At 44.5% G+C, this 17,641-nt stretch overlaps 1 protein-coding gene across 2 annotated transcripts in view; it reads left to right on the top strand.

Annotated features, from left to right (window-relative positions):
- The window catches only part of foxo3b (forkhead box O3b), a 52,217-nt gene extending 35,119 nt beyond the window's left edge, over positions 1 to 17,098 (top strand). For both annotated transcript variants that reach the window (XM_042096073.1, XM_042096072.1), the window contains exons 3-5: positions 9,060 to 10,211; positions 10,796 to 11,264; positions 12,424 to 17,098. In XM_042096073.1, the coding sequence (XP_041952007.1) occupies positions 9,060 to 10,211; positions 10,796 to 11,221 (1,578 nt within the window). In that variant the 3' untranslated portion in view covers positions 11,222 to 11,264; positions 12,424 to 17,098. The remainder of the gene's footprint in view (positions 1 to 9,059; positions 10,212 to 10,795; positions 11,265 to 12,423) is intronic.
- Positions 17,099 to 17,641: the final 543 nt, after the last annotated feature.

The raw sequence follows: 17,641 nt of genomic DNA, 5'->3' as shown, positions 1-17,641 counted from the left end.
CTTTCTGAGCGCAAAAACGGTCAGCCATAGATTACATTACATTACATTACATTACATTTGGCTGACGCTTTTTTAACCAAAGCGACTAACAACATGGTAAACAGTAAGTTTTAGAACAATTCTCATAATTTTAGGACAGTTTAAAAAAAACACATTAGAGTACAGTAAGAATAAGTGCGTCGGTGAGTGCTGTATTTTAACAGTTACTTGTCAGTTTAACGGCTGGTGAGTGCTAGGATCAGTAAGACTTGTTGTAAGTGTTGCTATGAGAGTAGATGTTCTCTAAAGAGCTGGGTCTTCAGGAGTTTTTTGAAAGTGGAAAAGGATGTCCCTGCCCTTGTAGGAACTGGCAGTGTGTTCCACCAACGAGGAACAACAGATGAGAAAAGTTTGGATTGGCTTGAGCGTACCGGTGGTAGAGCTAGACGTCGTTCGTCAGAGGAGCGCAGCGGTCTGGTGGTAGTGTAAGTCTGTATGAGGGCATTCAAATAGGTGGGAGCAGAACCGGAGACTACTTTGTAGGCAAGCGTTAGAGACTTGAATTTGATGCGGGCCGCCATAGGTAGCCAGTGTAGCTGGATGAGCAGCGGGGTAACATGTGCCCTAACATGTGCCCTAGATAAACGTACACAAATCATGACGCTAATATGGGAGTTTCTGGTAGGCCTACTGGTTATGGTTTTGTGCTATACATTAATAATAGCAACGTTTTAAGTTGACTATTTTAATTGCATGGTTATTTTTTGTCAACATACGCTCACAACCTACTGTCGTTAAAAGTGAGGCCTAAGCAAAATAGGCTACAAGGCTGTCTGTGCGTCACAAACACGACTGATCCCCATACTTAACATAAAATAATAATATCGCGAACTGTTAACACGCTCAGTCAAAACCTTCCGTCGCAAATTGTGAAAAACATTGTTGTACATGTCATAACAGACGCGGGAGGCATAGGCTACGGTTTATATTGCGTCGCTTTACACATAATGTTAGTTGCATCGATTAAAAACTGTAACAATAATAGTACATCGGGTGGCATAGCAGGCTATTTGTTCAAGTCATACTGTAGGTGACACCCAAAATGAATGACCTCCCCTGACAAGAGTTCACGATAGTAAGAAATTGTCTACATTGATGCACGGAAAGAACACAGCCTCCGAATTCGCACATAGAGCTCACAATAGCATATCCAAAAAATTAAACGGATTGGGCAACCTCATCAGCTGTCTCGATTGTGTCACTATAATCCAACTTTTAGACCGTCCTCCAGACGTGTTCTTTTTTTTAAGCAACCGCCCCAGGCCAATGAGACAAGCGTGTAGCTACAACATAAACAAAGCGAAACTCATGGCTGACGTATCTTCTTGAGCGATCTCTGAGACACAGAAAGTTCTCAAGAACACTATAGGTCTTTAAACATTTACCATCACACACATTCATTCATCGGACCTAATATTTGTAGTTGCCTTAAAAAAAGGAAAAGAAAAGGTGATAGACCCCCCCCCTCCTATTTTTTTATCTCACCGGATCGATGTATATGAGAAATATGACATTTCTAAAATCAAATTGACGGAAATCCGTCGTACGACGGAGAACTTTAATCCTTGTGATTTACGCTAAGTGAGGATATTAGACTAAATCTACTGATCATTTGAAAAATTAAGACCTCCGTGAAAAAATTCCAGACTTTGAGGTGAAATTCAATACTTTTTAAGGCCTTAATTTAGGAAAATGAAATGTAATACTTGTTAAATACTTTTAATACTCCACGGGTACCCTGGAGAGAGTGGGAGAGAGAGAGAGTGGGAGAGAGAGAGAGAATGAGGGAAGAGAGTGAGGGAGAGAGAGAGTTGGGAGGTGATGAGTGAGAGAGGGAAGAGAGTGGGAGAGAGAGAATGAGTGAGAGAGAGAAAAGAAATAAGAGGGAGAGAAAGAAATGGGGGAGGAGGGAGCCCAAGAATCTGTCAGTTATTAGCTCCTGCCCAGAGGGAGTGGAGGAATAACATTTTAAGTGTGTGTGTGTGTGTGTGTGTGTTAAATACTTTGTGTGTGTGTGTGTGTGTTAAATACTTTAAATACTAAAACATGTTGCAGTTCTGGAAACATGTCGTTCATTGGACACAAACACAAACACAAACTCATGAACCTTAACATTTAAATTGTATAGTAAAAATATAAAAATATAGCCTAGAAATCTAGACGCGGCCCTAGGGCTAGTCTAGCAACTCTCCGTTGGCTTGTGAGCTCCAGAAATCGAAACTCAATCAGGCCAATGAAATCGTGTATAGAGTCGTTAGGTGGGCTTAACATAATGATTGATGGCAGAGTTGCAACGGTTTGGCTTGAATTTCCTGCTACTTGAAAACAAATAAGATGGATGTTGCTGTTGGCGAACAGTGTGACACGAGTTAAGCTTTTATTAAGTTGGCAAACGTTTGAACTAGCCAACTAGCTCCGCTGGTGGGAAACGCATGGGACTCATAGCGCTGCCGCTGTCCTATTGCGTGCAGAGGGAATTTGAAAGACAACTGATTATCCCGCCCCTCGGACTGAGCACTGCGAACGGTGAGTGCCCAGACCCTACATTTTAATGTGGGTCTGGCTCGTCAGGCTAATAAAAATACAGAAAAATAAATAATATCTGCTTATATTATGGCAACACGTGGGAAGTATTTGGTAACCAAGGAGACAGACACAAACTGTTTGCATGTGACTTGTAGATTTGCCGGCAGACGCACAGAAGACAATGAACCCCTTCAGGAGAGGTCCGACTAGCATAGGTCATCTACCAGTATAGTTCTGATTCTGGAGAGATCCGGCTAGCATAGGTCATCTACCAGTGTAGTTCTGATTCTGGAGAGGTCCAACTAGCATAGGTCATCTACCAGTGTAGTTCTGATTTGATTCTGCAGTTCAGAGTTATACTACAGCGTACTGATATTATAGTTTCTGAATGGTATGTTTTTTTTTATGAATTCAAGGTATGGGCTGCTCTGTTGTCCCAGATAGCCTGGGTGTGTGTTTGTGTTTGTGTGTGTGTGTGTGTGTGTGTGTGTGTGTGATAGGTTATGAATCAACAATGTTGGCTATAAGTCCTGTGTGTGTGTGCGTGTGTGTGTGTGTGTGTGTGTGATAGGTTATGAATCAACAATGTTGGCTATAAGTCCTGTGTGTGTGTGTGTGTGTGTGTGTGTGTGTGTGTGTGTGTGTGATAGGTTATGAATCAACAATGTTGGCTATAAGTCCTGTGTGTGTGTGTGTGTGTGTGTGTTCCCAGTTGTTATGAATCAGCCCTGCTGGCTGGCTGCTATGTTTTTCTTAATGGGGTTTTGCTTTGGGAATAACCCTGGAGAGACAAGTGCAGAGAAGAAACGCTGCTCATTCCTCTGGGTAGCACACTGAGGGAACACACACACACACACACACACACACACACACACACACATTAATGCATGTACACACACACACACTCACACACACACACATTCATGCATGTACACACACACACACTCACACACATTCATGCCTGTACACACACATACACACACAAACACACTCACACACACACACACATTTATGCCTGTACACATACACACACATTCATGGTATACTGGTAGGTTTTTCTTGGAAATTAAACTGCCGTGAAGTGGGGTGCATAGAGCAGAGAAGGAGAGGAAGAAGGGAAGAAAGGGGAGGAAGGAGGGAGAGAAGACTGGAAATTTATGACGTGTCATTGGCCAGCAGGGCAGTGTGTGTGTGTGTGTGTGTTTCATTGGCAGGCAGGACAGTGTTTACAGCATGGAGAAGGTGATGGAAGGATGAGAAAGGAGAGAGAGAGGGGAAGAGAGACAGAATGAGACAATAAGAGAGAAAAAGACAGAGCGTGCAGGGTAGTGAGAGAGAGAGAGAGAGAGAGAGAGAGAGAGAGAAAGAGTAGGTGAGTATAGAAACTCTTCATTCATAATTCCTTATGAACCTTTAGTCTTTATTTTCAACAGTATGCTTATCATTACTTCATCATTGCTTATCATTACACACACACACACACATACACACACACACACACACACACACACACACGTCAGTGACTATCTATCACAGGCTTTTAAATGAGGACTGTATGTCATTATAACTCGCCCATCTCTCTCTCTCTCTCTCTCTCCCGCACAAACACACAAACACACTCACACACACAAATACACTCACACACACAAACACACTCACACACACAGATTATGTAATATCTCTTGAGGCCTCTGGAAGTGGTAAACACTGATCTCCTTGGTGTCCTGCCACTAGCTTTGTCCATAACACACACAGGTGTCTATGTGGTTCATAAGTGTGTGTAAGACAGAGTTTTGTTTGTGTGGGCAGGCTTACGTTTAACTATGTATTACTGTGTGTGTGTGTGTGTGTGTGTGTGTGTGTTTGTACATGTGTGTGTGTGTGAGAGAGAAAGAGAGAATAAAATCAGTTGCTAAGCCTCCACCTGTGGTTGGTATGGAAGGGATGCCTTAGTTGGAGAGTGTGTTTGTTTCTGTATCAGTCAGTGTGGCCCTGACTACAGCATGTCCTGTCCTCTCCTTCAGCCACAGCCTGTGTTAGGAACCACCGCTCATTCACTACATACCAGTACTAGTGCTATAGAACCACCAATCATTCACTACATACCAGTATTACTTCTATAGAACCACTGGTCATTCACTACATACCAGTGCTAGGTCTATAGAACCACTGATCATTCACTACATACCAGTGCTAGGTCTATAGAACCACTGATCATTCACTACATACCAGTACTAGTTCTATAGAACCACTGGTCATTCACTACATACAGTACCAGTACTAGTTCTATAGAACCACCGAGCATTCACTACATACCAGTACTAGTTCTATAGAACCACCGGTCATTCACTACATACTAGTTCTATAGAAAATGAATAAACCACTGTACTGTTTCAATGGTCCACCCTGATGCAGACTGGACTCAAGGCTCAACTACTGTAGGCTCTACTGGATTTATATGTGTGTGTGTGTGTGTATGTGTGTGTGTGTGTGTGTGCGTGTGTGTGTGTGAGTGTGTGTTTTGGGTTGTTTAAATCCTTAAATCATAGGGGAGGAAAACCCACATCCATCCATCTAAGTGCAGAACAAACAAAACAAAAGGAAAATAGAAGGTCATCCAGTACTGTACTTGGGCCAAAGTGTGTGTATGTATGTGTGTGTGTGTGTGTGTGTGTGTGTGTGTGTGTGTGTGTGTGTGAGCCAAACGAAAGTGTTGGTGTACTCTGGCGAAACAGACGTGTCCTTTTGAGTTAGTCGTACGTAGGGATGTAACGATTACCGGTATAATGGTAAACCGCGATAAAAATCTTGACGATAACAATTACCGTTTTCATTTTTCAAATATCATAATTATTGCAGTTGATTACCACAGTGTGGAAACCGTGTGTTTAATCCTTCCCAGCTTCATCAAAGCCTGCTTTTGACATACAGTAGGCCTGGTACAATAAAAAAAACTGGTACCCTACTGATTCTGTTGTCTAATTGATGGATTTAACTGCGATACGGATTAGGTTACACCTGATTTTAAAAGGCGGAACATTTTCACCGCAAAACGTATATATCACTAAGATAGGCCAGCTTCGTCAAGAAATGTTCATTAGTGAACGTGCTTGCAGATTCAAACATGCGCTCTTCCTCCAAGAAGAGGCGACTCGGAGATCAAACATGCGAGACAGCACTTTACCTCGGGAAAGCCACCTTGCCTCGCTGTGAAACAGTACAGCCTTTTGGTCAGCTACCATCTCGTCGCAAAGTGCGGAGAATAGACGCGCTTTTAAGGGCCGGGTTTTGATGAAATTCACCACTCTCACAACAACGTTCAAAATCTCATGTAGGTCGGGACTAACTAAGCTGCCTTGACACGAGCGCTTCCCTGTGAATAACACAGTGCGTCCATTGCGCATCGGGTGCTACCTGGGCCCAGGCTACAGATAAAAAAATAAATAAAAAAAACTCCTGTTTTTCACGTCAGTTCGCGCCCCACCTGGCATGTCTCCGCGACCCAGTAGTGGGTCGCGACCCACAGTTTGAAAAAACGCTGTGCTAGCCACTCCGTGCAGCCTGCTGGCCCTGCGGCTAGTTTATTCTGGGATTTTTCCGAGGTGTGTGAGTGGCTGTTTAGTCAGCGCTAGCGATTGCCATCATTGCCATTTGTAACAGTTGAGGAGAGAATTGCCACCTTGAGGCTCTTAGCACAAAGAAACAGCATTTCATTCACACAGATCCATTCACATACATACATACATACATACACACACACACACACATACATACACGCACACACACACACACATTCATGAGTACCCTCTTTCCTCTGATGTTGCGCTTGCCACTGCGCTCTTCCTGTTGAACAGTGTGTGTGTGTGTGTGTGTGTATGGGTGTGTGTGTGTGAGAGAGAGAGAGAGAGTGTGATCAATAGGCCGAGGGACTCAGAGAGCCCAGTTCCAGAGAGCTTTCTGTGCGTTGTGTTGTATTATTGATAAATGGAGAGCAAGAGAGAGAGAGGAAGAACAAAGGCTGTAAAGGAGAGAGAGAGAGAGAGAGAGAGAGAGAGAGAGAGGGAGAAAGAAAGGAGAGCAGTAGTAGAAAGAGAAAGGAGTGATAGAGGAAGATAGAGAGGGAGAGATGGAGAGAGTGACAGACAGGAAGAGAGACAGCAGTGGGATGTCAATGAAGCATCAGCACTATACACACACACACACACACACACACACACACACACACACATTGTTCAGACACACTTGCTCTTTCTTGTTGCTGTGCATCATCTCTCCTCATTGAAACGGTACACTGATTGTGATGACTCAACAGCCGGTCTCCATGACGACGGCGTCTCTTTTGAAGAGGATGCCTCTGTGTCTCGGCACTCCTCCCGTCCTTTTTTCTGAACGTCTCTTAAAATTAGACACAAACCTCACCACACACACACACACACACACACACACACACACACACACACCCCTCTGAATGCTAGTCACAAACCTCTTTACTCTTAATCCGATTGGCTTGATTTCTGAATGGGCTAATTGAATCTGAAAGTCATTACCACTTCTACACACACACAAACAAACACACACACACACACACTTTTTTCCTCCTCCTCTGTGGCACAGCGGTTCAGCCATGACTGATGGACTAATGATGTCACCCAAAGGAGATTTATTGTGCGCTCCAGGCAACCCGGAACCCGTGATTTCACAACCTTCTACCCGTGAAAGTGCCCTGGAACGGCAGCCAAACCCGTAACTTACTACCCGTGAACTCGTACCAGGTCGTTGTACTCCCAGTTAAGGTTTTAGACGTCACACACACATAAACAACAACCGCAGAAGGGTTTGTCGCAACTTGTCTTGACTTTGTCTGGAACGCTAAGTCGTGAGTTGTGAATTGAAGTCGTAACTTACAGGCTAACTACAAATGTAATGCCAGAGGAATTACAATAGTGGTTGGAAAGCTGCTGGCTTAATGTTGGTGGGGAGATTTCTAGAAAAAAAACATTGAATCACTTAATCTTTGAGTTCATACAAACCCTCATACCAAAAAACCTTGTGTGTCAAGGCATTCTTGAGATATAACACTCAAGGTGTTTTTGACCTTGACATTTGACCTTTGACATCCAACATCAATTCACTTCATCTTTGAGTCCATACAAACACTCATAGCAAATTTCAGGCATGTATGTCAAGGCATTCTTGAGATATCATGCTCAGAGTATTCATGGACTTGACCTTTGACCTCCAACATCAACTCACTTCATCTTCATCTCACTTCATCTACCAAATTTCCCTCACGGGATCAAAAAAGTATATATACTTATACTTATATATTTATATAATATATATATAAATATATATATATATATATATATATAAATAATTTATATACTTATATATTTGAAGGGTTCAGATGCAAAAGCCTCTAAATGCCACCTACGTCAAAAATGAGATAAAGATGGTGAGTGAATGCTCTCCTCACATAGTATACGTTAATCAAATAATTTAACTTCAAAACACACCAAATAACACTCTCTTCCTGGTCTGAAATATCGATTTCTATGCAAAAACCTATAGGAACCGGATTTTAAATGCTCATTTAAAAGAAATGTGGTCAGACGGATTTAGAGGGTTTTGCATCTGAACTCTTCATTTATACTTATACTTGAAGCATATGCGTCAAGCCGTTCTGGAGATATAATGCGCAAAGCATGAGATATGGCTGTGACTTTTATTTTGACACACGGGAAACACTTAAACAGGATGTGTAGTTTTAGGGAGCGCCAGATTGTATGCATTAGAAGCTGAGACAGTTGGATTCACAGGTGACACCTGTGCCCCACTCCAGACCTTCAGAACGGTTATTTCAACATGTCTGTATGTTAAGCGGTTAGAGTCGCATTCATTCTTGAAAAGGTAAAAAGAAAAGGATATAAGAAGAAGAAGAAGCCAGGAGATTTCAAGATAGTGGATTCCATCCACTATAATAATTGCGTCTGGAACGCAGCATTAGTAAATGTGCTCCAACACATTAGGAAACAGGACAAGGAGTTCACTTTGTGGATTCTAGGACGTCTAAGACAATTCTAAGAACTATACACAGACACATCCACCCTCACACTCATTCAGTGTAATTGTGTCATATGTTACACATCCAGGAGTGTCCTAAAGTGTCATGCGTCTTCGGCATTGTCTGGTCCACATTATTGTGTTGTGCTATATGTATTGTAATGAGTCATGTTTTGTTGTGCTGTATTGTGATGTATTGTGATGAGTCAGCTGAAACATTCATCTAACCCCTTCTTTCTCTCTGTCTGTCTCTCTCTCTCTCTCCCATTCTCTCTCTCTCTCTGTCTCTCTCTCCCCCTCCCCATCTCCCTCTGTCCCTCTCTCTCTCTATCTCTCTCTCCCCCTCCCCATCTCTCTGTCTGTCTCTCTCTCCCCCTCCCCATCTCTCTCTGTCCCTCTCTCTCTCTCTCTCTCTCTCTGTCTCTGAGCAGAACTCCATCAGGCACAACCTGTCGCTGCACAGCCGTTTCATCCGCGTGCAGAACGAGGGCACAGGCAAGAGCTCGTGGTGGATGCTGAACCCCGAGGGGGGGCGCGGCGGCAAGGCCCCCCGCCGACGTGCCGTCTCCATGGACAACGGCAGCAAGTACACCAAGAGCGCGCGCGGCCGGGCCGCCAAGAAGAAGGCTGCCCTGCAGGCAGCGGCGGCGGCGGCCGGGGAGGGGTCAGCCGGAGAGGCCAGCGGCCTGTCCAAGTGGCCCGGGAGCCCCATGTCGCGCAGCAGCGACGAGCTGGACTCCTGCTGGACCGACTTCCGCTCGCGGACCAACTCCAACGCCAGCACGCTCAGCGGACGTCTGTCGCCCATCCTGGCCAACCCGGAGCTGGACGAGGTGCCGGACGATGAGCTGGGTCCGCCACTCTCGCCCATGCTCTACTCCAGCCCCAGCAGCCTCTCCCCACCGTCGTCCTCCTCGTCCTCGTCCAAGCCCGGTGGCGGTGAGCTGCCTCGGCTGGCCGACCTGGCCGGCACCATGAACCTCAACGACGGCCTCACCGACCACCTCCTGGACGACATCATGGACAACATCGCCATAGTGACGGCGTCGGTGGTGTCGCCACAGGTGGGGGGGCTGAAGGCGACAGTGGGGTTTGGATTGTCCAGCACCAAGGGCTCGCCTTCCGGAACCTCCCCCGGCGGCAGCCCGGCGCCCTCCCCGGCCAACTCCCTGTTCGGGCCTCCGAGCGTCTCCCTGCGCCAGTCGCCCATGCAGACCATCCAGGAAAACAAGGCCACGTCCTTCACCTCGTCCACCTCGGCGTCCACCTCGCTGCGCTTCGCCAACGCTACGCTGCAGGAGCTGCTCAACGCCGACCCCCTCGGGCCGCAAAGCCGCGGCGACGTCATGATGACCCAGTCGGACCCGCTCATCTCGCAGGCCAGCTCCACGCTCACCTCCCGCGCCGGCCGCGGCTCGCTCAACGGCCTGCTGCTGCGCAACGACCCCATGATGTCATCATTCAGCGCCGGGCTCAACGGCAGCAGCGGCACTAACCAGCTCCAGAACGGCCATCTTCAGCACCACCAACAGAACCTCCAGCACCAACAAGTACAGCAGCACAACCACCACAACCACCACCAGGTACGGCCCTCAGCTCCTCTCCTGCTCACTTAAGGCCTATTAACCATAACGATAAAAGCTGAACAACGATAAACAAAGTCTCTCCTTGTTTTAATGAATGTGACGGCTAAAATTCGATGGGTTCTGATTGGCTATTAGCTTTTATTTTCTGAAAATCGCTCTGAAAATGATCCCCAACGATATCGCTCTTCATGTCGTTATCGTTATAGTTAATGTGTGAACGTCGTCATTCATATTAACAAGAACGATATTTATTTATAGTTATCGTTATCGTTCTTGGTGTGAATGGGCCTTTAATGTCAGTGTGATAGAATAAACTTCATTACAGGGTAATAGTTACATCTTGCATACATCTTGTGAAAAAGAGATAATCATTGAACATTGGAATAAAAGTAATATTTCTGTTTGTGTTTTAGACCTTGCACCTGGAAATGTGACCGATAACAACCTAAATATGCAAAGCCTCTTATGGAAATAATATACTTATTTATGGAAATGTACTTATTTATGTATGTTACTATGGCATTGCTGACAATGACCAAGGTACTTTGAGGGAAATCATTTTTGTTTGTGTCATCGCCCAGGGCAACAACACCAAGGGCTCGCTCAGATCCATGTCCAGCAACGGGCCCCTGAGCCTGGCCAACGGCACCAACAACCTGGTCTCTGCCAAGCAGCAGCTGGCTCAGCTGAGCGAGGCCACCACGGCGTCCCTCTTCAACGGGCTCAACGGCGGCACCATCGGCCTGGGGATGGGCTCCTGCCTGCCCTCGTCCCTGGCGTCCGACGCCTTCCCCTCAGATCTGGACCTGGACATCTTCAGCGGGAGCCTAGAGTGCGACGTGGACTCCATCATCCACAGCGACCTGATGGACGCCGACGGACTGGACTTTGACGCGCTGGTCAACTTCGACGCGCTACTGAGCACGCAGAATGCAGTCAACCTGAACCCCATGGTGGGCAACCTCAACGGCAGCAAGGCCGGCAGCCAGAGCTGGGTGCCCGGCTGAGGGGACACGGACAGGACTAGCAGGGAGGTGGGCACATGAGCAGGTGTGTATGGGCAGCGCCACCAGTGGTGAGATTGTGTTACTACACTCTGGGATCATGTATTTTAGTTTATTCTTCATTTATTTTCATCATTTGTTTATTCAGACATTCTTATAGTATACATATTGCATGTGTTCAGGTAGATATGACCAAAGTATACATACACCAGCTAAACACCAAGACCAACATAGCTATGCTTTCACTTTGGACTAGCTAGCATTATATTTAGTTATTAAAAATAGATACTCAAAAACGTCTGCCGTTCTGTAAGCAACTTGAGTTATACCAATGTATTAATGAATGACAAAACTACCTACTTGCTAGTCATTTAATTAATTCTTTGCCTGGTAAAACTCAAAATACACAGACAGTTGATTTTTTTTAGCTCAGTACTTCCATTGAGAGGGCTCTGGATCAGTTAAAGTTTCAACATTGTATCAACATAATCATAAAATGTCATTGTCACCAAACCTGTTGGTTATTTATGCATGCTGCACATCTAATAGAATTCATCCAGAAATGCCAACATCATCTCACACCTCAGCTGTTAAAAGTGAGTGTTAGTGTACGCTTCAATGGCACTGTTATCAGTGTGTTCACATTCAGGTGTTTGTGGTGTCACATCTGCCCACGCATAGGGACAGAGGGGCGCCAGAATGTGTTCACACACACACACACACACGTTTCCTGAAGTTCACACACACACACACACACACGTTCACACAATGACCCCACTCTCAACTTCTAAAACCTAGTAACCACAGCAGACACTCATTTGCAAGTGATTATTTATCACTGATCCATATCACTATACACACACACACACACACACACTCACGCACGAACACACACGTCATTATTTATTACTGATCACTATCACTATCTCTCTCTATCTCTCACACGCACACACACACACACACACACTCACACACACACACGCGTCCTTAGTACATGGTACAGGTCACTTACAGGCTGAAATTTATCAAGTTGAAATTATGTCTTAAATGGTTCATCAGAATAGGCAGTGTCATGGCGAGAAATTGAAGTCTAAATCAATAAATAACTAATGAATCATATACAGATCCTACATATTGCACCTTTCAGCAATGACTATCAGAATTGATAAAAATTCTTAAGTATATCATCTGTCTTTCTCTTTCAGATCCAGACTCAGGCCTTTGGTGCAGCAGAAAACAAACAAAGAAGACAATAACCAATCCATCCAAGTCAGACTCACACCATCCCTTGCCAAACCTTTACAAAGCACCAAAGTCTGTTTACAGCACATACAAACCTTCATAGACCTGTCCCCTACCGTGCACACAAAACACACACACACACACCACATTTGTTTGCTCTCAGATTCCTTCTGAACTCATTGACGACAAAGGAGGACACAAGAGCGACAAGCTCCTTTGGAAATGATGCATCCCTTTCTGGAGAAAGGCCAAGGACATTAGCCATTGAAAGACTCTTGAGAGACTTGTGTTTGGGGGATCTTAATGAGCAGGAGCTTGAAGCATTGTTTGAAGGACTTAACAAAAAGTAGCTGTAGCCCTACCTGTAAAAAGAGTTCAAGAAAAACTAACATTGAGTAGTTATGTGATGTTTACCGTGCTATGTGGTTTCCTGAAGGTTTTTTTTTTTTTCTTCCCTCGCGATTGTGTTTGTTTTCAAAGATGGTCTCTGTGATTTAAGTGTTTGTTTGACCACTATCACCCTGCTTCCTTTCGTTTGGGTTTGGACAAGACACGGAGGAAACTGAAGTGATGTGTAAACACCAAGTCACACACACACACACACACACACACACGCACACACATACACACAATAGCTGATTATCAAGACCAGCACGCTCAGGAGAACTCTATTGTCATAATTGGTGCACTTCTGATTGTGTTGTTTTGTTTTCTCTTTTATATATATATATATATATATATATATATATATTGATTAGTTCAAAACTCAACCGAACTAATGACAAACTATTGTTCTGATCAAGTTAACACATTATCTTAGGTTAATACTATAGGAGAACTTCTTATTGTTTATGCATACTGTATGTAACTGTAAAAAGAGTGTGATCTGTCCAGATTTTCCTTGGAATGCTCATTAAGATGCTAAGCTAGCTAGCAAGCTAACTAGCAGGCACGTATAAGGGGTAATATGAGTGTAAAATGTAGCCAAACGTTAAAAACGAGAAGATTGAAAATGTGTACGTCCTAGCATTGTGAACATTACCAGGCCATACCAGGTGCTAATCCTTCAGTGTTGATGAGCCCTGTCCTCTGCATGCGGACATAGCATTATTGCTAGCGATAGCGCTTCGAGTCAGCTGTCAGCATGCAGAGACGCTCCCAGGCAGCAAGAACAGACTTCCTCCCGGAAGCCATTTTTACTGAGCAGAAACAATAAGCTATCTTTTGTACATTTTGCCAAAACTACTTGAACATGGAGGACGCTGGCAGCCAAAAACAAAAGAGGAAGCTAAAAACAAACCACCTGATACAGAATAACTCATACACACACAAACACTTACACCCAAAACATATATGTAACAGGAGTATTTGCTTTCACTCTCTCTGTGGTGTGTTGGTTAATTGATGGGACAATCAGTACTGCCTTTATTGTGCTGGTCTCTCAGTTCCAGGACAGTAGGAAGAGAGGCGCAGACAGGGAGCTAGCTGACTAGCATCCCAATGCACCCGCAGTGATGCTAACACAAAAATGCAGTCAAGATCAGTTTTTTCCCCTATTTGTAGATAAAACATGAGATATTCTATTGACACGATAGAACGATATTGACAGCCAAACTGGAAATGGCCCTGGTGTTCATCTTAGAACCCTTGAATTTCCCCTGGGGATCAATAAAGTATCTATCTATCTAGAAATCTGGTCACTGTAATAAGTTTTAAAACATAGGCTACCCACCCATGATCCCTAGCCAATGCACCCTCAGATGTACAGAGGTGTGGCAAAATATGGACACGGACACACCGAAGCTGAATTGATTTGAAAGGGGAAACACGACTCTATAGTGCGGAGATTCAAGGAAATGCATCTAACTCTGTTACATAGTAAACACAACATTCACACACACACACACACACACACACACACAGTGGAGATGAGGGACTCGATCCAATATGCAACTGCATCATCAGTGCTCAGGGGGAGAAGGGTGTCACCATAGCAACATCGTGACCCCATCTCGATCTTTCTGCAGTCTGGTTGGTTGTACAGAATTACTTAATGGAAAAAAATAAATGAGAAGGAAAAAAATGCCAATTGCGGTGTTCAGCCATGTGCTGTAATCATTTGGAAGAAAGAGAAAAAAAAATCATCCTGGACTTTACTTCTTCTTTTGTTTTGTTGCTGTTTCTGGTTGCTTTTCCAGGTTGAACATGTTTTTCTTTCTCTCTTTCATCTGTATTCTCCCTGGGTCAAAGCACCACAGACTATGCCGGGACAACTCTCACACAACATTGTGCTTTTGTTTAGTTTAGTTTTGTTTCATTTTCTTTATGTTTCTCAACTCTTCCCGACACTCAGCGAGGAAGTGATCCTTGGTACTGCATACGTCCCTGTATGCATGTGTGTAAATATGCCTATGCATCTTGTCAAATACATGTATGAATATATACTTGTTATCTCATGCTTTTCTCAATGGTGTAGTTCCTCGGTGGTGAAGCCGGCTCGCCTGCAAAGGTGGACGTGTTGAGTGGATGGGTGGGGGTGTGAGGACAGGAGGGAGGGCTCCAGTGTTGTAGGTTGTGAACAAACCCCCTCAGGGCCAGTTTGGCAATGGGTGTGTTTCTAGACCACAAACAACGCTGTTACATCGATGTTTTAAAACTAAAACAGTGCTGTACTGAATGTTTCATGTTTCCAGTGAAATGTTTTTTTGTTTGTTTGTTTTTGTTTTTGTTTTGCTCCAGACTACGCCTACGCACGTAGCAGAAAACATCAGTGGATAATTTAAAAACAAGCAAGTTTGTGTATAAAACATCTTATACAATATATAAAGATAACACAAAATGTTCCCGGTGAACTTATACTGTAGTTCCTTCGTGCAGCCAATGAAATGTAGCAGGGACACTCTGCCTATCCGGTTGTTAAGTCCGACGTCACGGGTCCAACAGCTTTTTGATCAAAACATTTTTACTAGCACAACCAGCCGGTTTTCGCAACTTGTAAACCGTATCAACATCATCTCTATTTTAGTAAGAGTAAAACAAAATCCAAAATCCAGTAAAACTTTAACAGAATAATTACTGTAGCTGTGCAGCCAGATGATACAATGAAGGGTAACGTCCAGGCTTCCGCGATAAATAGGATTTTATTAGGTCGAGACAAGTATTAGGATCACAATTGTCTTAAAGGCTACTCTGAATAGCGGAACAAAATGTGTATTTGACTGTTTATGGAGAAAACCTAGCGGCTCTGAAAGCCGTTGGACCCGGAAAGAGTTTTATTGTCCTATTATTGCATCATCACTTAATAACCGAATAGTAACTGACAAGGACTCACAGAAACAGGAAATGGGTTGTCCAGCATGGCTTGTTGTGACAACGTCACCTAGCAACGCCTGAATGCAGCATGAGTACCCACCGGATAGTAACCGACTCCGACTGTTTTAGAGTTAAATGTCATCTGAGGATGCCCTTTTATCTCACTTTTGTCACACACACACACACACACACACACGTACTTTTACACATACGTGGATATTGTGGGATCACACAGACGGTCCCTCACAATTTCATTACTTGAGTTTTCTCCAGTTTGGCGAGACGCAGCTTTTTGCACTGTTTGTTGCTTTTTCATGGAGTTTATCTGATAGCCAGATGAAAGTGAAGAATTTCAGGAGACAGAAGTGTAATATTCCCGTCCAGCCCTGTCCCGCCACGTCAGGTTCCTTCTGGACCCCAACCCCCAACCATGACCTGAGGTACCTGGGCAGAGCATTGCCCAGAGAAGAGACAAAATAGAGCAGGGAAATAATGTGTGTTTGCAGGGAAGGGGAGAGCACACAGTCACCCCTGCTCGGCCTTGAGTCCTAGTCTGTGGTGACAAACCTGCGTCCTGACCACACCTTCAAAGGGCCAGACTCATGGGTAGCCAGAGCAGCCATACTCTGACACTAGACTGACACAGCGTTTAATGTAGGTGGACAGTGGTGGGCTTTGTTGTGTCGACTTCAAGTGTAAAAGGGTCCTTACCAGGGCGGTGCCAACCACAGCACCTGAACCAGTGCCAATTAACCGTACCCGCAAGAGCGAAAGCTACTCCTCTCTCTGAGTCAGATAACCCTCTTGCGAGGGCGAGTTTTCCTTCCCCCAGATATCCAAAGAAACATTTCAGTTGTCTCCCACAGAAAGGGGGGTGGGGGGTGGGCACATAGACACCTCCCAGGGCAGCTGCATCAGGATCAGTTTCGTTTGTTCAGATTTGGCCTGGACCTTGGACTGATCCGTCTTGGGGTCCATTTCTCTTAGCTAGCTAGCTAGCTAGCTAGCGTGGTGACAGTAGAGTCGTTCATCTTTCAGTCTGGTGCTAACTCCACATAGGCCTCTTGCACACTGTCCAGCACCACTGATGACTTCGGAGTACCACTACTCTCCCCAAGAGCAGATGACACTTGACACCTGACACTTGACCTTTTGTCCTTGATCCTTGATCCTTGACATCTCAACCCCATCCCCCCCCCCCCCCCCACAGTAGTATGGCTTCTGTGTTTGATGTTAGTGGGTATTTTTCCTGTGTACTCTGTTTTCAATTGTAATCTAGTTTGTATAAGACATGTTGCGCATGTAAATAAAGCGTGGTGAAGTTCAGCACTGTCTCCTGTCGTGCCTGCTAGGCTACCTGTCTCAAGAGCTTTGGGGCTCAAGTGGGTAGATGCAGAGCATGAGCTTTTCTTTGGGACTATGATATATTTGTACAGCCCTTTTTTTTTTTTTACTGATTTTAGAGATTCAAGTACACCTTGGACTCAAAACAGCATCAAACAATAAAGATGCATAATAATAAAGGAATATATAATATGAATAACTTGAGATTTCAATTGAACTCTGGTTGTATTAGGACTGAGTGTCTGTGTATGTGTGATAAATAGCGCACAGTTTCACCCTCAGAATCAGCCAGCTCCAAATAAACATGGAGGTGTCAGGTGTTTGCAGGGGGGGGGGGGGTGGGTGTGCATTATGTCAAAGTTGTGTGTATGTGTAGAGAGAACATAAATATAAACTAGTCCATGAGAAGTACTGGCGTATGCATCTCAATGCATAAACTAGTCTATTGTTACTCCTGCTGGAAAGATCAGTGTACTCAAGAAGAGACGCATCAACCAGCTCAAGACAAAGATCAAATATCACTGC

Source organism: Alosa sapidissima, chromosome 6, assembly GCF_018492685.1.
Source record: "Alosa sapidissima isolate fAloSap1 chromosome 6, fAloSap1.pri, whole genome shotgun sequence".
Taxonomy (NCBI): Eukaryota; Metazoa; Chordata; class Actinopteri; order Clupeiformes; family Clupeidae; genus Alosa; species Alosa sapidissima.
Note: the sequence above shows the minus strand (reverse complement) of the source record. Positions and strands in the feature narration are given on the sequence as shown.